This window comes from Protopterus annectens, chromosome 11.part0 (genome assembly GCF_019279795.1).
Source record: "Protopterus annectens isolate FY-2018-M chromosome 11.part0, PAN1.0, whole genome shotgun sequence".
Classification (NCBI taxonomy): domain Eukaryota; kingdom Metazoa; phylum Chordata; order Ceratodontiformes; family Protopteridae; genus Protopterus; species Protopterus annectens.
In genome coordinates this window covers 1,333,408,059-1,333,431,633 of record NC_056745.1, presented here as the reverse complement: position 1 = coordinate 1,333,431,633, position 23,575 = coordinate 1,333,408,059, and the positions used below count along the sequence as shown (strand labels likewise).

Here is a 23,575-nt window from a genome sequence, read left to right as displayed (position 1 = left end):
AAACAATTAATCATCCTTAAAGGCACACACCCTATTGCTAAGAAAAAAACCTATACTGTTAAATTGCCTACAATAAATACACAAAATATAAAAATTACATAAAAATGACTGCTAAATACTGTACCACTAAGCTGACAATATAATTATATAAATATAAATGTAACAATAAATATGTAACACTAAAAATATATGTAAAAACATGTATACATAAATGTAAAAAAACAATATTACATTACTTAAGCCCTAAAATATGCTTTAATTTAAGATAGGGCTTAATAGAACTAAACTCATTAATACCAGGAAAATTGTGTGCGTTTAACCTAAGCTGCCACTTTAAGTCACAAACATCCAAGTGGGCATCTGTAATTCTGCCTTGAGAGTCAAACTTAATCTGCTGTAAAATACAGAACTTAAAAGTATGACTAATGTTGTCAGTTAAGTGTCTGGCTAGGGCATTAGTAGTTTTAAGATGTTTAATGTCCAAAAGATGTTTCCTAACCCTGTCCTTGAAGCACCTACTAGTTTTACCTACATAAAATGCTTCACAATCCTGACACTTAGCAAGATAAACAACATTCTTAGTGTGACAATCATAGTGACCTGAAACTGAAACAAAAGTGATTAATAGTGAAACTCTTACGAGTTGTTAAAATACAGGAGCAAATCTTACACCTACAACATTTAAAGGTACCTATAGGTCTATGACTAGAGGGCCTATTAGGCAATGTGCACCGTTCAAACATGTCCTTAAACGAAAAATCCTTACGATAAATAAACATAGGGGTGTGGTTAAAATGTGACTTAAATTCCTGGTCCATCTGAAAAAAAACCCAAACTTTAATTATTTTTTTAACCGTTTCAGAATCCCCATTGTATGTCGAGACAAACATTAACGGCGTACCAGTCAAAAGAAGTGACCCTTTGGTTACTCCAGGTGTAATAGAATAATTGAGTCCCCCTCCACAAAGTATGGCTTGATAAATACCAACCTCCCTTTTACCTTTAACTTCCTTAAAAATATCCATACATAAACTCTCAGGATACCATCTGTTTAAAAATAAAGACACCATAAAATTTAATTCATCCACAAATTCATTAAAATCACTAACCATCCGGGCCGCTCTGACCATTTGTCCCTTAATAATAGCCCTTTTCTGATGGTTAGGGTGCCAACTATCAAACTGAAGATAAGAATTAGAAAAGGTTGGTTTTCGATATATATTGGACTTAATTAACCCATTCAATCTATCAAAGGTTAATCTAACATCCAAATAGGTAATAGACTGTGTGTTAATCTCATGTGTAAATTTCAAAAACCATACTGTGTTGTTTATATATTGTATAAAAGCTTCCAACACTGCAATATCACCTTCCCAAATGATAAATATATCATCCAAAAAGCGTGAATAAAATTTTACAAATTTATAGAACTCAGTATGAAATAAATAATGCTCTTCCCAACATGCCATAATGTAATTGGCATATATGTGGGCGCAAGCGTCTCCCATGGCTACCCCCGTATGTTGTTTGAAGTAATGCCCCTCGAAAAATAAAAAGTTGTTATGAAGGACAACTTCCATAAGCTTGACCATAACATTAATCTGGTCCTGTTCATACACACTGGTTGCATATAATTGCTCTTCTAACCAAACTAAACCCGTGTCATGGGGTATAACCGAGAATAAATTGCAAACATCAATAGTTAGGCAGCAAATATTATCACTAACAACACATTCATTGACCTTTGCCAAAAAATGCCACAAATCCTTAGTTATATGGGGAAACCTGGTAATACCCAATTTCATATGATGGTCCAAAAATTGACTAATAAAACATACTTTACTACGTTTACCATCAACAATAGGTCTAAGACGCACGTTGTCCAAACCCTTATGAATTTTGGGAATACCAAAAATGCCACTAACCACAGGGTAAGCATTATTCATGTATTCAAATTCAGCTTCATTCAGTTCACCCTGAAGCAACATATCCTCCAATAATAAGTCAATTTTCCTATATGCAATGTTAATTTCATTAATACTTGTTTCAACATAGTTATCCTCCATTAACATTGACATCATAATACAAGTGTAGTCACTATTGTCAACAATTACAACTCCATTACCCTTATCTGGCTTCATTATTCTTATGTTATCTATCCTAAAAATCTTATTCAACAAATCCTGCTCCTCTGTTGTCATATTCAAATGAATTTTCCTCATAGGCTGCTTAAAATATTCCCTAATTTCAAATTCGCACAATCTATCGAACAGTGCTATCATGGGATTCAAAGGTGGATTAAATACACTGGGTTTAGAAATACCCGTATTATTCTGAATGATGTTACTGTGGTTAATTTTATCAAAATATAACTGCAAATTCATTTTCCTTGTGAACAATTTTAAATCAATAAGAGTTTCAACTAAATTCCCTTGCCTACACGGGACAAAGTTGAAACCCTTAGAAAAAAGGTTTGCATGCTCTATACCAAAAATAACACTTGAATAATTATATCACTTAAAGTCATGCATGCCATTTCCAGAACAATTGGACTACTCAAAAGGCCATGCCTTGGCTGGTTAAGAACAGAATCAACCAAATGAATTTTACCATCGTCCCTATTATCAAAAATTGAAAAGCTAGACTTGTCAGCCTTAAAATCAACTACTTTACATTCTAATAAATCATCCAAATAACAATTAGATGAAAAGTTAGATGAAAAATTATGGTTGTTCACATCTGACGCATTCAATAATGATGGTATGGGGTCAACAGTTGCAGGCATATTCGCATAAGAGTCATGTTGCTGATTCAAATCAGTATTCCCACAAATAGCAGCACAATTATCAACGATGGAATAATCATAAGTACTTAAGTTAAATAAAGGATCATAAAAATGAACTTCTTCACCACCTGTGTTATAATTAAATACAGATAGTTCATCGATGTCTTTTTTATCCCGTGTAGAATCCACACGAACATTAGAAGTACAACATAATGACAAACCATCGTAAAAATTGATGTCACTGTAACTCAAGTCACAATTTTAATGTACAAAAGAGCAATTAGGGCTTGACGCAAAAGCATTCAAAGAGCATTCATTACAATTTCTACCAACCACCACATCACTAGTAGTGTCTACTACTAAAGTAGAGCCCACATTCACCTCGCTGTATCCAAGGTCATAAACATCACGGTCCCGAACTTGACAAGAACAATTATTAAAAAGTACAGATGCTGAATTTGGCTTTAAGTTAAAAGCACCATCAAATCCTTTTCCATTAACATCAACCACTGTTGCATTTAAAATAAAATCTTCTTCAGCACTTGGAGATGTTCTACTCTAACTACTAAGAAAATGATTTACCTGCGTGGCTTCCAAGCCCCTTGCTGAGCGTTGTTCCCCGAACGCACAACTTTTGGTCGTGTCCCCAACCGACCCACATCGTTTTCGTCGTTGGAAGACGGTTCTCTGTTTCGAATCCTCTTCGATCGCCTCACACCCTCCTCTAAAGGGCGTTCATCTTCAGAATCATAACTTATATTGACCTCTGGATTACCCTCTAACGTCGTGACGCCACATGCTTCCTTTGTGTGATTGGTTGATCTCCCTCGGTTGCTATGCCGACGTGATTCCTTCTTAGATTTGGGATAAATGCAACCGGCGTCATAAATCTTCATATCTCTCTTAATTTTTTGCAGTTTCTTATTGAAAATTGTCTCACAACTACGGTCAGTATCCTTAATTATGTTAATATAGTTAGTGTAATAGCGATCGAACAATAAGTCTTTAACGATACTTTCATTAATGATCTCAAGTTCAGCAAGGATTGCCTCTATCTTGGTGTTGTTATATTTCACCATTATATTCATAATCTCCAAACCAGTCTTATTAAAAAGATTGTGTAATTCATCTATCATAGGTCTATTGACATCGACCCCGTTCGGGTATCTCTATACTAGTAATAACACCAGTCAAACCCAACAGTTTCCAGTCAATGAATACGATATAACTGTTGGAAAAAAAGTGTCCGGTTCCAAAGAATGAGACAAAAGTTACTGAAACTGTCTTTTATTAGTACATCTGGTTAAGCGCATTCATCTGTCCTCCATAGACTTCATCAGAACACCATTTCTCAAACTAACAGCCTTTAAATAATACTAATTAATTCAAATTATCCACTCCTGTAGCACACCAATTGGATCTCATGAATACTGAATAGTTCATCCTAATCATATATTCTCCTAAAACAACAGGCACAAAAAATCATAAAAGACATTTCATAACTGAACAGTTGTATTACAGTTTATACATGATAAAAACTCATAAATTCCATAATAAAATATTGTGTTAAAATGGAAATAAAATTAAATTTAAAATGTTAAAAATACAATTATTAATTGTGTCTCTCAATAAACACACACACTGTGGGAAACTTGTGACTCAATAATTATACTAAATTAGTAAAAATACCTGTACAAAATTTGATGTTGCTTTTATCTTACCCTTTCTAAGCCCTTAACAAGGGCTTAGTGGGAATACAATCATTTAACCCGGGGTAAGTGGCTGCGTTTAATAATATTTGCCACTTCACTTCTCTTTCCCCAATATACCTTTCATATCACCTCTTCTTGGATTAATCTATACACACTCTAAAATTGCAAACTTGAAGGTATTACAAGTCTCACTATCCCTAATGTATCTATATTAGGGCATTATTAGTATCTTGTTTTCTAATACAATAAAGATGGTCATATATTTGTTTCTTAACCTTCTCTCAGTTTTTCCTACGTAGAAACACGGACAATTTGCACAGATAGCTAAATAAATCACAAACTGAGTCTGACAATTGCCCTTTTTAAACCTAACTGTTGTTTTATTAATATTGTCTATAGTATGGGTGTTCTCCTCATATGTGACACAACACTGATTACAGTGTCCACATTTACTTGTACCTGCAGTAGTTGTATCACTGTTTTTCTCACTATTTTGGATTTTCCTTTTTAAATTCTTTCCAGTTTTGTATACAAAAAGGGGTTTTGTTCCCAATTTATTATGCAACCCCTCATCACACTGCAAAATATTCAAATTTTTATGTATAATGCTTTTGATCTCCTTTATGTAAGGGTTAAACCCCAGAATACAGGCTCGGTTATATTTCTTGTTATTATCATTGTTATTAGTCTCATCAATCATCTCCACATCTACACCCAATAGGGGTTTATATACTTTTTCCCCCATTTTAACATACCCTGTAACATCACTAATAAGTTCATTGGGGTACCCCCTTTCTCTAAACATATTAGGGATAGTGAGACTTGTAATACCTTCAAGTTTGCAATTTTAGAGTGTGTAAAGATTAATCCAAGAGGATGTGATATGAAAGGTATATTGGGGGAAAGAGAAGTGAAGTGGCAAATATTAGACGCAGCCACTTACCCCGGGTTAAATGATTGTATTCCCACTAAGCCCTTGTTAAGGGCTTAGAAAGGGTAAGATAAAAGCAACATCAAATTTTGTACAGGTATTGTTACTAGTTTAGTATAATTATTGTCACACGTTTCCCACAGTGTGTGTGTTTATTGAGAGACACAATTAATTGTATTTTTAACATTTTAAATTTTATTTTAGTTCCATTTTTAAAACACAATATATTATTATGGAATTTTTTATGAGTTTTTATCATTATAAACTGTAATACAACTGTTCAGTTATGATACGTCTTTTATGATTTTTTTGTGGCTGTTGTTTTAGGAGAAAATATGGTTAGGATGAACTATTTAGTATTCATGAAATTAATATTCATGAGATCCAATTGGTGTGCTACAGGATTGGATAATTTGAATTAATTAGTATTATTTAAAGGCTGTTAGTTTGAGAATTGGTGTTCTGATGAAGTCTATGGAGGATAGATGAAACCGCTTAACCAGATGTACTAATAAGACAGTTTCAGTAACTTTTGTCTCATTCTTTGGAACCGGACACTTTTTCACCAGTTATATCGTATTCATTGACTGGAAACTGTTGGGTTTGACTGGTGTTATTACTTTCTTGAAGTATGTAGAAAAGACAAAGTTCCGGATGGTCACACTTCAGTCTATACTCCCATTCCTAAGGAAAGACACTTGGATGTGATCAATAGATCTTCAGGATGTGTACTACCATATGAAAATAGCCAGGCCATCCAGGGATCACCTGTGCTTCAGGCTTGGGAGTCAGTCATTTCCAGTTTCGGGCCCTGCCCTTCGGTCTCACTACAGCACCCAGAGTGTTCACCAAATGTATGGCAGTGGTCATGGCTCACTTGAGACATCAAGGAATCCGGGTGTTTCCATATTTTGGACAACTGGCTCCTCACCGCACCCACCAGGCATCAGCTTTTTCGGGCAAGGGACACTGCCCTAGATCCCTGTTTTCAACTGGGCATCGCAATAAATTCAGAAAAGTCTGCTTTATTGCCGTTGCAGCATACAGTATTTATAGGAGCAGACTTAGACACAGTCAACATGTCCTTAAAACTTCCTTCAGAAAGAGTGCTTACCCTACTACATCAAGTTGTAGATCTCCTTTCAAAACACAAAGCACCAGCATCGCAGATTCTCAGGCTGCTGGGCACCATGGCAGCAGCTGTCATTGCAATACCTTTGGCGAGATCTCACAGGCGCATTCTTCAGTGGCTGCTATTCACACAGTGGACTTTTCAGGACTTACCAGTGAATCACCCAGTTCTAATAACCAACTCTTGCAAGGAAGATCTCTGGTGGTGGCTAACGTCCAAATCGGTGATCATGGGACGTCCCTTTGTCCTTCTGGTTCCACTTGCAATGGTGACCACGAATGCCTCCCTAGTCGGGTGAGGGGAGGGCATTATCAGTGACGGACAGCCCAAGGTACATGGTAGGTACACGAGGCTCAATTGCATATAAACGTCATAGAGATGAGAGCGGTTCTCTTAGTATTGCAGTTCTTTCAAGACTCTCTTCCTCTGGGTACAATTGCAATCCAGTCAGACAACATGTCCGTAGTCTGGTATATAAACAAACAGGGTGGAACCAGATCTTATCTCCTATGCTGAGAGGCTCTAAGAGTATGGAAATGGGCAGAGTCCACCTAGTGCTTTCTGATAGCAATGCATATCCCTGGGAAATCCAACGTAATAGCAGACAAACTCAGCAGGGCAATTCTGTTGCCTCATAAGTGGTTCTTCAAAAACGAAGTAGCGGAAATGATTTTCCGCAGATGGGGCCAGACTTGCTGCGACCTCTTTGTAACTCCCACAAACACCAAATGCAGCAACTACTTAGCCCTGATCCCTCAATAGGGACCATCCCCGAGGGATGCGCTTGTACACGATTGGCCCTCAGTACTCCTTTACATCTTCCCTCCCTTTCCCCTGATTCCCAAAGTTTTGCAAAAAGCCAGTTTTCTGGGCAGGACACTTATCTTAATAGCCCCATATTGGCCTTGTCAAATCTGGTTCCCCTTTCTGAAGCCTCATCTAGTAGAAGAACCTTGGATCCTGGACCCAGTGCCAAATCTTGTGACCCACTCGTCAGGAGCTTTTCACCCTTCACTTCAGTCCATCAAACTAACAGCTTGGCTGCTCCAATGCCCAGAATAGCCAGGTTCCAAAATTTATCAGAGGAAGCTCAACATATTCTTTTGTTCTCACATAAGTCTTCAACCAGGAAACTATACCTCAGTGAGTGGAAGAGGTTTTCAGTCTGGGCTCAGCAGAATAGCATTGACCCTTTTCTAGCCTCCATATCAGATATTTTAGAGTTTCTGACCACACTGTTCAATGAAGGAGCTGCAGCAGCAACTATTCTGGTACAACTGGCTGCTATATCCAATTTCCATACAGGTGAATCAGGAAACGGAATTATGTCCCACAAGATGGCGAAGGCTTTTTTTGAAGGGTACGATGCATCTAAGACCACCAGTTAGATCACCTGCCGTTCCATGGAATCTGAATTTAGTCCTATCCAAGCTTATTCTTCTGACCTTTGAACCTGCTTCTTCCTGTGAGCTGAAATATCTTTCTTGGAAGACCATTTTCTTGGTGGCCATTACATCTGCATGCAGAGTTTCGGAGTTGCAAGCCCTTTCAGTTAAGCACCCATATTTGATATTCCACAAAGACAGGGTTTCCCTCAGGACAAACTCCTCTTTCTTACCCAAAATTTGTTCAGAATACACCCTTAATCAAGCGATTGATTTACCTGTTTTCTTTCCCAATCACACTAATCAATTGGAATATATGCTTCACAAGCTTGACGTCCATAGACAACTTTGTTTCTATTTAGACAGGACAAAAGACCATAGAAGAGCTGATCAGCGGTTTGTCTCCTTCTCAGATTCCAAGAAAGGTGCAGCAGTATCTAAATCTACCTTATCTAAATGGCTTTCTGATTGCATATCCTTTATATACCACACTGCAGATATTTATTTAGAGAGCAAAATCAAGGCTCATTTAACTAGAGCTGTTTCTACTTCCATAGCCTTTTTGGCCACACTACCCATTGATTCTATTTGTGCAGCTGCCACATGGTCTAGGCCACATACCTTCATAACTCACTACAAAGTAGACAAGGCCTCTAGGGACAGGGCTTCATTTGGTTCTGCTGTCCTTAGACAGGTACTCCCGTGAGCCACCCAAGATTGTGGTGCTAGGGATGCTACCCATCAGTAAGAATGAAGGCAAGATTGAACAACTTCACATAAAGAAGTTGTGTACTTACCATTACGTTCCATGCGAGTTGTTGTTCTTCTCGCCTTCGTTCTTATGACCCCCCCACCTACCATCTATCCAATGTCTGGAAGTTTGAGAGAGACTCTGTGTTTGGTTTTGGTTCTTCTGAAGAGTTTCCTCTCACAAGTTGTGCGTATGATTTTCCTTTGAAATCTGATTTGGATTTAGTACTAGTTGGCAGCAAACAAGATCTGGGGTATGTAGAGCTGCATTGTGGGATAGGGTTTCGGCCTCGAGCTGTTAGAGACCACGAGCTTTGCAAATTGGCCGAATCGGAGCTGAGGATCTGCTCCGGACCCATCAGTAAGAATGAAGGCGAGAAGAACTCACATGGAACGTTTTGGTAAGTACATAACTTCTTTTTTTCTCATCTGCATTAAGCAGGCATCTGTAGCTATCTTTGTGTATGTCAGGTTCCCACATCACTGTTTCAGAACTTTTTATGTAGTTTGGGCGACATCAAGCATGTATCTTACTCTGCACATCTGTCTGCAAGAGCTGAAAGGATTTTATACACTATTCCAAAAGCATGGAAAAGTTTACTGTTTCTTGTGGAACACAGTACAATAACTGATGTACATCTTTTACCCATTTCCCTTGTTTCTAAAGGTACTATTCATTGTAATCCCAGACAAGGTCAAGCAAAACTCACTGTTCATATAGACAGTCTGGTTTAAGCAGTGAAAATCATTTCATCACTGTCCAAGCTTCCTCTGTAGATTACACCCCTGTGTAAGGAGCAGGGCTGCGTTTTTGCTTCTTTTTAAAGTGAGTCAGTCTTTGCTGCTTGGAGGATGGGATATTGACTCCAGATTGTGATTTGTTTCTTTAGATACCGTGCATATTCTTAACAAAGCTTAGAGAATCACTGGAATGCTTTACTATGAAATATGAAAGCTCTTTTGATGGTAACCCCTTTATCAAAAATCCACTGTCTCAGTGGCACTTACTGTAGTTTATCATAAGCATGCAAAAAAAGCTTTCTCAGATGTTGGTGTTCCACAAGATTGGTGTAAAAATAGTGAATTGTCTGGTTCAGACGTTAGATTTCATATAACAATATGTACTTATCTTTTTATAATTTTTGGAATATTTTTGTTTCACAGTTGGAACAAATATGTATTACTTTTGATGATGGGAAGACAACAATGAACTTTGCTGAAGCAGCCTTGCTGATTCAGGGATCTGCATGCATATATAGCAAAAAGGTAAGTGACTAGATAAGGTTTCCCAAAGAGTCATTTTGTTGACGTTTATTTTGACTATTTGTTGTGGCCTATAAGATTCATTCTGCTGTACTTTTCCAGGCACGAATGCTGAAAGGTGGTTCTGTAAATTATGAAAAGGGCTGCTTCATTCTTTGAAGCTTTTTTTTCAACTGGCCGCACTACTGTTTTAATTTTACATAACCTTTCAGTGAGAGGAGTCTATTCTAATCCTTGTGTGATGTCATCTTCCTCTCTTCAAGATGGTTAATATATCTGGAAGGTACTTATTTAGTCAGCACCTCCTCTTCTAGTTCTTTCCATTTACATGTTGCAATAGATATCGGAACTGAGCAGTGCTCTGTTGTCAGTTGAGTTTTATTTCATAGCTATTTGTAGCTTTATTTATCTTTAATATGTTTCTGTTCGAGAAGTGTTTATTTATTTTAGATCCATCCCAGTCTGTATGCCTTAAAACTGGAATGTCTTTTGTATGTGTTTTTAGTATATTTGGAGATGTAAACATGCCTTGAAACTATGTTTACAGTTTGCCTGACTGGATAATAGTTTGCAAAATGTTTAAGCATCCATTTGAACTTGGGTTGGAAGCACCACATTAATGTGGAATACATTATTTCTGTAAGTCAGTTATCAGGGTTTTCTTCATATTTGTCTTTGTGGTCTTACAATTTGGTTAGACTGATAAAATATTTCTGCAAGGATAAGCTGGAAAGCGTTTAATGGTAAAATAATTTGTGGCATTTTAAGAGAGATTATCATTTACTGTAATGTAACAATGCTGTTGCTTGATGCTAAAAAATACCAAGTGATGTGTTACTTAACAACTAAAATGAGATGGAAAGCTGACCCCCGCAACAAGGGAAGTGTGTGTGTTTAAATCCCAGACTTTCTGCCTAGGATGTTTTAAGTATTACACATTTAAGGTGACTGTTCTGGTGGCCAGCTGTGGTACACCCTTTGTCCCGGCACATTAAAAAGCAGTGGTAGAATCACATAGGTTCTTAGGTAGGTACTAGGCTATCGGCCCTAGGGCCCATGCAAGCCTAGCCAAAAAATGTACCCTGGCTTTCGCCACCCAAGAAAATTATTTTCCTGTGCCCCTGTCGAGCAGAGCCACAGAAGTGATCCCCGGGGTGAATTTCCCATTTCCCATCCAATCATCAAGGTTTTTCTTGAAGAGTGCTAATGAGGAGCTCTGTTTGACATAGGCAGTCTGTTCCAGAGTATGGGAAGTCTCTGGGACAGGAATCTATCCCTCAAGCATGTTCTGTTTATTGTGGTGACAAGGTTTAGGTCCCTAGAGCGTGTAGCTCTGAGGGATTGGGATTTCTTTAAGAGGAGCGTGTAGCTCTGAGGGATTGGGATTTCTTTAAGAGGAGCATGTCCAACAGCTCTGGGTTTGACATAGCTTTGTATGTTAGGCAGAGATCACCCCTGAGTAGGCGATATGCGATGGAGTAAAGCTGTAGTTTTTTGAGACGGTCTGCATAGGGCATCTGTTTGAGGCCAGTAATGAAATATATTAGTAACTGGAAGCACTGAGTCGATTTTTTTTCTGACTGTTGTATTCATTTTGGACTGTAATCTGTTGCTTGTGGGTTTACTGTTCTCTAAAGCATATGTGGGTCCCTGACATTTTTCATCAGCGTAGCAAGTCATTCTGAGACTTCATATAACCTTCATTGATAGAGGAATAACGCCCTATTTGTTTTATGCTCAAAACCTTTGGTTGCTTCACTGTTTTCTTTTAACAGTTATTGTATTAGTCAATCATAGCTTTCATTTCTTCTCTGAATTAAGGATTGAAGCAGTTGTTTGCAGCTTTTTCCATTAGAAGTTTATTTCAGGATTTTAGCTATTTCTTACTAGGTGGTTTTCTTTACTGTGGTATTACAAATAAGTAAGAAATCCACCAACATATCATTACCTGTGTACTAGTGGCCTTTCCAGTACTGTATCTGAAAACTTTTCTTTATAAATGGTATTAGTTTTTATAAATATTCCCAAAAATGTTTGCTAGAAGTTCGTCAGGGTGGTGGATCGGTGATTAATATTGCAACCTCGAAGCCTTTTGTTCTCTGGTTTGGTACCTGTCTGGGATGCCTTCTGTGTTTAATTACTTTTGTGTCAGGTACTCTGGTTTTCTTCTGTATTTCAAAGTATGCTATTAGTGAACTGGCTGATGTCCTTCAGTAGATCACTGCTGAGTATTCAAAACTGTTGGGTTAATTCACCGGATAAGCTGCATATCTGATTAGGGTACCAAAGCTGAAAACCTTCCATGAAGACATTTGTCAAACCTTATTACCTAAGTTCATGGGTGTAAGGGTGCATAAACGGATTAAAGAGTGTAAAGCCTCAGACCATCTTGCCACCAGTCATAATGCAGGTCCTTCACTTGTCTGTCTGTTCTACGCGTCGTCATTGGTACCATTGGCCTTCACTGCTTCAAGTAAGTGTCCTATTGGTGAACCTTTCTTGATTTTCTTTCTAGTATTGCTGCTTGGTACTTTAGTTGTCAGCTAGGAGGGGAAAATGCGATTCTAGTTGGCAAATTCCCTTCAACGATCTCCCATCCCACTGCTTCTCTTGTTTAGGCTCAGAGCACCATTATAAGAGTTGAACAGTTTGCAGTCCTTAGTCACACCTGTACCTCAAAACCCTCTGATCTTCTTTTGTTACCCTTTTGTTCTATTGCCATGATTGAGTTTTCTTCTAAGTGACTATAGACTCTGTTGGCATCAATTCCAGTGTATAGTTTATACATCCTCTGAAGGCAAGTTCTTGGCCTATAGTTTTTAGGATAGCGTGCAGGTTCACTGTTGGATAGGAGTATTGTTTTTCCTGTTAACGAGGCTGGTGTGTGCTCGGGTTGTACATATAAATAGTTCTTGCTCATGGCTACAACTTCACGTAATGATGTTAGTACTTTTAGCCAGAAGTTAGGTACTGCATCCGGGCCTGGGGGTTTCCAGTTAGGAGCTTTTCTTAACTTTAAGTCAGTCTCTCTGACTGTTACTTCATCCCATTTCATATCCTGTACATTTGAACTTCTTATTCTTTCTTTCACTACTGCTATCCATTTAGCATCTTTATGTTCCACAGGATGATCTTAGATATTTCTCCAAATGTATCTATTTCTTCTTTTTTTTGGTGGTGGTTCATTTCCTTTTGCCTTCTTTCCCAATTCCCTATAAAACTTTTTTGGATCATCAATAAATTCCTTATTTTGCACTTTTCCTTTATATTTGTCTACATATATTTTAATTGTCTCTGCATTTGCTGACATTTTTAGTTTATTAATTGTGATAGTGCATGATAGATCCTGATCTGTTCTAATACTGCACGTTGCTTTTATCACATCTGTCTTTGAGTATTTTTGTTGCTCTGTTCCCTCTTCTATACTCTAACATTGACATTTCTTTCTTAATTGCTTTATAGTTTTGTCTGTTCAGTACTTCAATGATGTCATTCAATTTCTTCACTTCCTTTCCCTTACTGCACCATGTTTTTTGTAAGCCCTTATCTGTTAAGCTGCACAGTAATATATCCTGTTTACTTCTGTTATATCACATGAATCTCTTTGGACAGTTCTAATTACTGTGTTCATTTGTTATGTCAGACTTTTAGCTTTTTGGGTTTTATTGACTTTTTGTAGTCTATTTCTTTCATTGATCATAATATGTCTGTCCATTTTTATTAAGTCAAACCACTCTTCTCTTAGATCATTTTTTTCTAAACTGAGGGCACATTTCCTGCAGGCATTCTATAGAAAGCTTCAGTGCATCGTTCTGTGCCACATTCTGTTCAGTTTCATCCTGTGTCTTCTGTTGCTCTTTCATATGAGAGGTCACTGGCCTATCAATCCACAACATTGACCATGTCAGAACTGCAACACTTTCCCGTTCCTTCTCTTGCTGTACAACTTCAACTGAACATTTGTACTGGCTTCATATGAAAGCCACCAAACAGGAGCGGCCTTAGGTCATCTGGTGCCCTAGGCAAAAGGGCTCCATGGTGCCCCCATCCTGGTCTACCTACACCAAATAAATACTGGAAAAGTGCCCCTGATAGAGCGGTGCCATAGACGGCCACCTATGCCTCCAAAGTATCTTCATATGGCAACTGATCAAATATTTCCCACTCCACTGTTTTTTTCTTAATTTGAGGATACATTTCTCTATCCTGCTGTGATGTTATCAGAGTTAGATTTTTCTACACTAAATCCTTCACATCACAGGTAATCCATAACCTCAATTTCTGTTTCTTTAACTTCTCCATTACTACTCCTCTTTTCTTCCTTTCCTGTTTGTTTTCTTATTTTTTTGTATTGTAAAATTGTCCATGTCCGGATGCCTTTGCCTGTATTTCTTTCCAAATATCTTTGGTGCTGCTCTTCTGGTTTTGTTTTCTCCTTTGCGTAAATATTGCACAATATTAAATCTTTTTCTTTCCCATGTCCATTTTTCTTCAGATGTCTCCTGCTTCTCCTGTTTCTCCTTACTTTGGGGACTCGTTTCATCATTCTATGATGTAACCTGTGTTAGACTTTCTGCACTGAATCCTTTACTTCGCAAGTATTCCATAACTTCATCTTATGTTTTTTAATAAACCAGAAAGTAAAGCACCTTGAATTCAAAAGGTGGCAAACTGGCTTTTAATGACACAATCCAAAGCAGTCAAAACACATACACGAGAGGTCCACAAGAGAAAGCACAAAAAATATTAACGTTCACAGTTTAAATCGCATTTTCGTCATCGACTTCATCAGATAATAAGTGTAAGAGTCGTCATCCCTTTTATAGAGCCAATAGTTAACATTTAAACCAATAGAATAAGTTGTTTTGTTAAATTAAAACAATTAATATCCTGTTGTGTTCGATAACGTTGAACTGCAATACAGTACTAAAATACATACACAAAATATCCTAAACAGTAGCAATGAATAAAATAGTTAAAAGTATCCCTGTCTGAGTAAAAAGTGTCACTATATGAATTAGAAACTGCATGAAAAATAATATATAAAAAATGTGTATTAACAATCAAATAGTTCCCTCTAGTGGCAGTATCACATATGAAATATTTGAAACTAATGCTAATAGTCTCATATTTAAGAATGCACACTAAAATAATTAGTCCTTTAAACATATCTTACTTTAAAGTCATTCACAAGTGTAAAGTTTCAGTCAATTTTTAAAGCTTGGCTGATCTTAATTTAAGGACTGGAACCAGTGAAATCATATCATTAAGACCTGGAGCCCTGGTAGCTTCCAATACCAGTTGCCAGTATAGTTTCCTGTACTCAACTATGGTTTCCCACATACCACCCCTTGGGTCAGTTTCTACAACTTCTAAAATAAAGAACTGAAATTTAGCTTTTTTACATGTCATGGTATGCTTGTATAATGCATTAGTTTCACATCTGGTCCTAATATCGTACAAATGTTCGTATATCCTTTGTTTTAACTTCCTTTCGCTTTTGCCAACATAAAAAGATCCACATTCTTTACACACAGATGAATAAATAATACCTTTACTGTTATAATTAGCATATATATTTAAAAATAATTTCCTTTTCCTAACTTTCAGGTAAAAAAATTCTCCTGTAACCAGATAAGAACAAAAATTACAACTTCCACATTTATATAAACCCCTTTTCTTACTTGAAACACTTTCTAAACCATATCTATTTGAACCCCTTTCTAATAAATTCTTAATAGTGTTTCCTTTACGATAAATATATTTAAGGTCATTGTCAAAAATGTCTGACCTAACCCCATTGTAGGAATGTTTCTGTGTCTTAAGTATTCTGCACTGTCATTTTTTTCCTATCCTGGCACAAGTGCGCCTACCAGGATCAGGCACTTTTTTATCCTGGGTCTTGTGCACTCAGCCATCTTATTTATTTATTTTTTTTAACTTCTGTCCATGATATATGCTATATAAAATACAGTCTATATATCAGTGTAGTCTTGGTGAGATTTTGTGAAAACAGTGTACACCTCATGAAGGTACTCACCAAGACTCAAGGATGAATTAAGTTCCAGCAATACTACTCTCCTTTACATGCTGACTTATCTCTGCATTCGGACCCGAACTATAGAAGTAATATATCCTTCTGTTATATTGCATGAATCTCTATGAACAGTCCTAATTACTGTGTTCATTTGTTTTATCAGACTTCTAACTTTTTGGGGGTTTTATTGACTTTCTGTAGTCTTTCTTTGTTTTAATTTCTCCAAGTCTTTTGGGTCACTAATACCATGAGGGGAATGGATCCCATTCCTAAGTCAAAGTATGAATGTTAAGTTGTCAATCTCACCTTCATTCTTGCTGGATGGGTTCGGAGCCGATCCTCGGCTCCGACTCGGCCAATACTAAAGCTCGAGAGCTAATTCCACCGGCTCGAGGCTCCCCTATATCCCACAATGCTAGGCGGTAACTACTCAGATCTCGTTTGCCGCTATAGCTGACGAGGTGCTTTTCTACCGGCTCAGGCAGGTGAGTGAGAGTTTTTACCATAATAGGTATTTCTTAACCCCTTTTTTGTTTCATACCATAACCTTTTTAGTTTAATTAATATTTAGATAAATCGACCCCTGTTTTTTCGGGTCTATATTCCCTTCCATTTCTTCCCTTAACTTGTAGGCCTGTGGCCCCTCTTCCCCCAGTCCTTTAGTGACTAAATTAGTAGTTTTTTGTTAAGGGCTTGTATGTGTATTTGTGGCTTTGTGTTAGCCTTAATATTTTAATAATTTCTTCAGTAGAGGGTGTGTCTGTAGTGTGTTTGTGTTTTCAGGCACTCCTTTCACGATGTCAAAAGACTCTAAGGTCTCAGGCTTCAAGAAGTGTGACTCGTGCTGTCAGAAAATGTCTCTGACAGACTGTCACACTTCTTGTGTGTATTGCCTGGGACCTTTGCACCTGCAGGACTCTTGTGCTGTTTGTCATGGTTTTAGCCCTAGAGTCCTGCAGGAACGCAAGAATAAACTAATCTTGCGGGGCTTATTAAAGCCTGAAGGCCCCCCGACTCAGTCTGTGTCGGGGAAGCCTTCTAAAACTTCCAAACAGTCGGCTCCGGTTTCTGAGTCGACTGCTGGAAAGGTTAAGTCGGCTTCGACATCGGCTCCGGCCAGAGCCGATGTTTCCAAGCCTCATACTGTTACCTCTGCTCTGGCTGGAGCCGAGGCTGATAGAACTCCGTTGACTCCGATACTCTTATCGGAGCCACAGTCTAGGAAGAGATCCAGATCCCCCTCTATCGGCTCCGTGCATTCGGCGCCAGGATCCCCTCTTCTTTCCGAACGGAGCCATAAAACTCATTCCTCACGGTCTTCCAGGTTATCTGACCACGATTTGCAAAGGGTAGTGAGTAGACTTCTCAAGTCCAAGGCACTGGCCCAAATGCTGCACAGCCCGACTCAGCAGTCAGAGGCTATTTCCGTTCCCCAATACATTCCTCCTCCGACTCCTTTGAGTTCGGAGCCAGGGCTTGTCGGAGCCATGACTGTCGGTGCGTCGGATCCGATACCTTCCCTTTCGGCTCCGTCATCTGCTCCGATCTCCTCCATGGAGGGATCTCGGCGCCGAGCTTCCCTCGTCTGCTCCGAGGGGGCGAGTGGCATCGGACCCTTGTCCGACCCCGCTCTCCCTCTCGGGCGCTGGTGAGTTCGGCTCCGACATCGGCTTCGGAGCCGTCCCTGTCGGTGCCGGGGGAGGTCCTTGTCTCTTCGGAGCGGGGGCCTCTGGCCTTGCCTGACAGGGGTGCCTTCGAGGTCATGCGGAGCGTGCTAGAACCAGGTTCTGCCCCACAGTCTGCTCCTTCAGCTCCCCCATCTACAGTGCTTGCGGTGATTTCTACTCACCCCCTTGTCTCAGACCGCAGAGAGCCAGCTCCTCAAGTTTCCCCATTGGGAATTTCCTCCTCTTCCAAGGCCTCTCCTGACCCGGTAGGAGATCCCCCTAGGAAGAGGCAGTGCAAGAGGAAGCACATTGACTCCCCTGAGTCTATCACCTCTGACACTGACTTAGAGGAATCTGAAGGTTCCCCTCGATCCCCCTCTGAGGATGTCTCCTTTGCTGACATCCTTGAGATCCTCAAACAGAGGGGGAACTGGCCAGCCCTTAACCCTTCGGAGGATGAGTCAGTGTATCTTGAGGCGTTTGGCTCTCGCCCTTCTACCTCCTGGGTGTCCCCTCCCTTTGACCCCCTTATGGAAGTGGTGGCAAGGAAGGCTTGAACGGCTCCTGATTCAGTGGAACCCACCCCGAGGAGACCATCTAAATTTATTACTGCCCCTAGAGATAAAGATTTTTTATCCAAAGGTGTCCCTGTTGATGCCATGGTGGTGGCTGCGGCCACTAAGAAGGAGTTAGCTGATCCTTCGGTTCCTGTCCATCCTCCTAATAAGGAATCTAGGACCATGGACAGGTACGGCAAGCGGAAGTTCTCATCAGCGACCTTTTCAATGCGTTCGCTGAATTACTTATGCCACTTCACTCGTCTCCAGAGAGATTTACTCAAGGATATGGGTGAACTGATAAAGGATCCTACAGCTGAGGGGTTCAAAGACACAATGAACTCCCAGTTGGCAACCCTAAATTCCATCGTTAACTCCTCCATGCGGCTGGTCTCATATGCTGCAGATGGGGCGAGTAGAGCCGCAGGCACAGGTGTTGCCTTACGACGTCACGCCTGGATGCGGCACTTTGCGGACCCTTTCAAGGCGTCCTTCACCAATTCTCCCTTTGATGGATCATCCTTGTTTGGTCCACAGGTGAAGGATACATTGACCAGGTGCGAGGTAGAAGGTAAGACTCTCTCTGCCGTAGGAGTCCGTTTTTCTACCCTTCTAGACCCTATCCCAAAGGTCAGAGGGGAGGAAAGATGTGGTTTCGCAAACAATCCCAGGGAGTCTCATCTGACGCACAAGGTCGATTCCCCTCTAGAGGCAGAGGGGGGAATAATAATAGACGTCGCCCTAGAGGCAGAGGAGGTCCGCAAAAACAGGGTAGCAGAGAAATGTTCTCTGACAAACCCTTTTAGCATCCCTGAGGGGCTGCCCGGCTGTCCACCTTCGGAGGCAGTCGGGGGAAGGTTATCCCTGTACCCAAAAGCCTGGCTTTCCCTTACTCAAGACAAATGGGTACAGTCGATCATATCCGAGGGTTACAAAATTCCCTTTATTCACATCCCATCTCAACCCAAAACATCCCTTCCAGACGTTCCACCCAGTCTAAGGGAACAGGCAGCATTAGAAATTTCAAAGCTGCTATCAAAAAGAGCTATCCAATCAGTCCCAGCAGACCAGCAAGGATCCGGAATCTACTCCAAATTCTTTTTGGTACCAAAAAAAACAGGGGACTGGAGACCCATACTGGATCTCAGCTACTTAAACAAGTATGTCAGAAAAACAAAATTCCGGATGGTCACGCTACAGTCCATTCTACCCTTCTTGGGTCAGGACAATTGGATGTGCTCGATAGATCTTCAGGACGCGTACTACCACATCAAGATGAACAGACGCTCCAGGAGATATCTCCGCTTCAGGCTGGGAGCCAGTCACTACCAGTTCAGAGCCCTGCCCTTTGGTCTCACTACAGCCCCCGTGTGTTTACCAAATGCATGGCAGTGGTCGCGGCTCACTTGAGACGTCAAGGATTCCAGGTGTTTCCATATTTAGACGACTGGCTCCTTACCGCCACCACCAGACATCAGCTTCTTCTATCCAGGGACTTCACCATCCAATCTTGCCAAGCTCTAGGCATTTCGATAAATTTCGAAAAATCTGCCTTGTCAATCTATTACCTTTATAGGCGCCACCTTAGACACACTCAATCTTTCAGCCAGACTCACAGAGCAGAGAGTGTCAGACATTCGAAAGCAAGTTTCCCTTCTCTTACAATGCAACAAAGTCAAAGCCAGACTAGTTTTGAAGGTGTTAGGACTCATGGCAGCAGCTATTTCCCCTTCTCCCCTTAGCTCGCTTTCACATGAGGATCCTCCAATGGATGCTGTTTACTCAATGGTCCTTTCAACAGCTCCCGATGTCCCATACCATATTGATAACTCAATCATGCAAGAATCAACTGTCTTGGTGGATCACATCACCTCAACTTCTCCGAGGAAGACCCTTCACTCCCCCCCCCCCCAGTCGCCACGTTGACTACAGACGCCTCCCTGATCGGGTGGGGGGGGCATTATCAGGGCAGGACAGTCCAAGGCACGTGGCAACCTTTCGAGTGCCACTTGCACATAAATGTCTTGGAGATGAGAGCAGTGCTTTTAGCGTTGCAAGCCCTTCACGACTCTCTTCCCACTGGGACTATTGCAATTCAAACGGACAACATGTCCGTAGTGTGGTACATCAACAAACAAGGCGGAACCAGATCATACCCTTTATGTCGAGAGGCACTCAGACTTTGGCAATGGGCGATCTCTTCTCAGCGTTTTCTGATAGCAACGCACATTCTCGGGAAATCCAACGTTATTGCAGACAAATTGAGCAGGGCAATTCTCATGCCCCACGAGTGGTCTCTAAAGAAATCAGTTCTAGAAGAAGTATTCCTAAGATGGGACCAGCCTTGCTGCGATCTTTTTGCTACTCCCCAAAACAGCAAGTGTCACGACTTCTTCACTCTCTTCCCGTTACCAGGCCATCCCACCAGAGATGCTCTAGTCCACGATTGGCCCCGGGGACTTCTGTATGCCTTTCCCCCCTTTCCACTGATATCTCAACTGATTCAGAAAGCCATCGCCTTGAGAGTGACAGTGATCCTCATTGCCCCTTACTGGCCTCGACAAATATGGTTTCCATTTCTTCATCGTTACCTTTTGGAGCAGCCTTGGCATCTGGACCCAGTACCAGATCTGATAACCCACCAATCGGGTCAGCTGCACCATTCTCTGCCTTCTCTAAACCTCACAGCGTGGTTTCTCCGATTCCTACCTTAGCCAGGCTTCCCTCAATATCTCGCTCGGTCCGAGATATCTTGATAGCCTCTCACAAATCTTCTACCCGGAAGATTTATAGTAGCAAATGGAAACGCTTCTCTTTTTGGGCAACATCAAAAAACATAGATCCCTTTACTGCACCTATCCAGTCTGTTCTAGACTTTCTAGCAGAACTCTTTCATTTAGGATCATCTGCATCTACCATTAGAGTTCAATTGGCTGCCATATCTAATTTTCATGTTGGTGTTTCAGAGTCTAGCATCATGGCTCACAAACTCTGTAAAGCCTTTTAAGGCGTATTTCTTCTCAAACCTCCAATCAAAGATCCCCCGCCTCAATGGGATTTGAACTTGGTTCTGGCATCCTTAATCCTTCCCCTTGAACCGGCGGCTTCATGTTCTCTGAAGTTGCTTTCTTGGAAGACACTTTTCTGGTAGCTATAACTTCAGCGAGAAGGGTATCTGAACTCCATGCTCTGTGCAGTCGTCCTCCTTACTTAGTGTTTCACAAAGATAGGGTATCCCTCCGTACTAATCCATCCTTTTTGCCTAAAGTTTCCTCTCAAGTAAACCTAAACCAAATTATTGATCTCCCGTCTTTTCCTAACTATTCGAACAGGTCGGAACAAAAGCTACATTTTTTGGATGTTCATCGCCAACTTAGATATTACTTAGACAGGACTAAACAATTCAGGAAATCTAATCAATTGTTTCTGTCATATGCGGAAGGAAATTGGGCCTTCCTGTTACTAAAGTATCCCTCTCTAGATGGCTCACCTCTACAATTACCTTCATCTATGAGATCAGACATCAAAACTACCCTCAAGACCTAGAGCTCATTCAACTAGGGCATTAGCTACATCCGTAGCTTTTCAGGATAGGCTGCCAATAGATTCCATTTGTGCAGCAGCCACCTGGGCTTCTCCTCATACATTCATTTCACATTACAAATTGGACATGGTTTCCAGAAGCCGTGCCAATTTTGGTTCCACTGTTCTCAAGAGTCTGTTCCGATAGGCCACCGGGATAAGGTGCTAGGGGCGGTCCCATCCAGCAAGAATGAAGGCGAGATTGACAACTTAACATTAAGAAGTTATGTACCTACCATAACGTTCCATGTTAGTTGTCTTCTTCTTGCCTTATTTCTTGCGTCCCACCCTCCTTCCCCCAAGCCTGGACAGACCGACAGGAATTCAGTTTGTGTTCTTCCTCTGGAAGTCGTCATTCCCACACGTTCTTCCACCTCTTTTCTCCTTTCTGAGGTCTGCGATACCTTTTACGCAGGTTGTTTTGAGGTGGGTTTCCCTACTCCATTCTATGGAGACTAGGGTTGCTTGGTATAGCTATCAAACGAGATCTGAGTAGTTACCGCCTAGCATTGTGGGATATAGGGGAGCCTTGAGCCAGTGGAATTAGCTCTCGAGCTTTAGTATTGACCGAACCCATCCAGCAAGAAAGAAGGCGCGAAGAAGACAACTAACATGGAACGTTATGGTAGGTACATAACTTCTTATTAACGTTCATGAAAATTAGTATTGTTTCAATCTTTGTCAGACAGATTTGCTCTTCACAGCACCCGCATTGTGCCCAGTAATAACGACTCCTGCAATTCATACAGATTTATATGCATCAGTAATTTATCTAAATCCATTCTTTTTTATAAGGCCTGTTGCTCCTGCTACTATTGGAACTGTCTGGGTATCTTTCTTCCACATTGCTCTCATTTCTGCCTGCAAATCCTGATATTTTATGACTTTGTATCTCTTTGTACACAAGACACTATAGTCAGTGGGTGTAGTGATTTCAATGATCAGTGCTTTTGTCTTCTTTTCATGGACCACTATATCTGGTTTTCTTGCATCTCTCTTTTGAACTGTTGGTAATGAGTGATCCCATGTAATGTAGACTTAATTCTGTGATGTTTTGTGGCTCATGTTTTCAGTGTTTTGCAGCTACTTCAGTGTTAATGTTTGCACAATCCCCAGTGCAACAGTCTTGCCACATTATTATGCCTTTCAGTATACAGTCCTCCTGCCATTAGTATGTCACAACCAGCAACGAGGTGTGCAACTGTTTCCAATTCTGTTTTGCAAAACCTACATTTGTCTGTTTCTCCCACATGTTCAATGGACTTTGTAAACCAATGTGTATGTAGTCCACTGTCTTGGGCTGCTAATACTAAGCTTTCATCCTTTGGTTTGAATTCACCTCTTCTTAACCCATTCCTGCGTTCGATCCTGATCAACATGAGGTTGTTCAGGAGTTTTCTATACTTGCAACTACATTTATGCATTTTCCACATTTCTTGCCTTCTCATCTTATCCATCGCCTTATATTCTTTCTTTTGCTTTTAGGCATATTCAGTTGCCTGATTTTTATCTATTACTGGTTTGTTTTCCATTCCCTCTTGACTCTGATATGCTTCTGCTAGACTAAGAAGGGAAGTTATCTCAGATTTACTCTCCTCATGTTTCAAAGCTTTCACTTTGTTTGGGTCATGTGAGGTCAGCAGATATGTGTGCAGTCCCACAATTGCAGGGTCAGCAGATGTGTATGCAGTCCCACGATTGTAGATCTATGCATGTAATCAATTTCAAGGAGGCCCATACCTTCAGAACAGGGAATATATAATCTTTAGTATAC

The 23,575-nt window shown here is 40.4% G+C and overlaps 1 protein-coding gene across 2 annotated transcripts in view; it reads left to right on the top strand.

Moving 5' to 3' along the window:
* NCAPH2 (non-SMC condensin II complex subunit H2) overlaps nt 1-23,575 on the top strand; it is a 1,876,179-nt gene that overhangs the window by 80,479 nt on the left and 1,772,125 nt on the right. For both annotated transcript variants that reach the window (XM_044088651.1, XM_044088650.1), the window contains exon 2: nt 9,860-9,961. In XM_044088651.1, the coding sequence (XP_043944586.1) occupies nt 9,860-9,961 (102 nt within the window). The remainder of the gene's footprint in view (nt 1-9,859; nt 9,962-23,575) is intronic.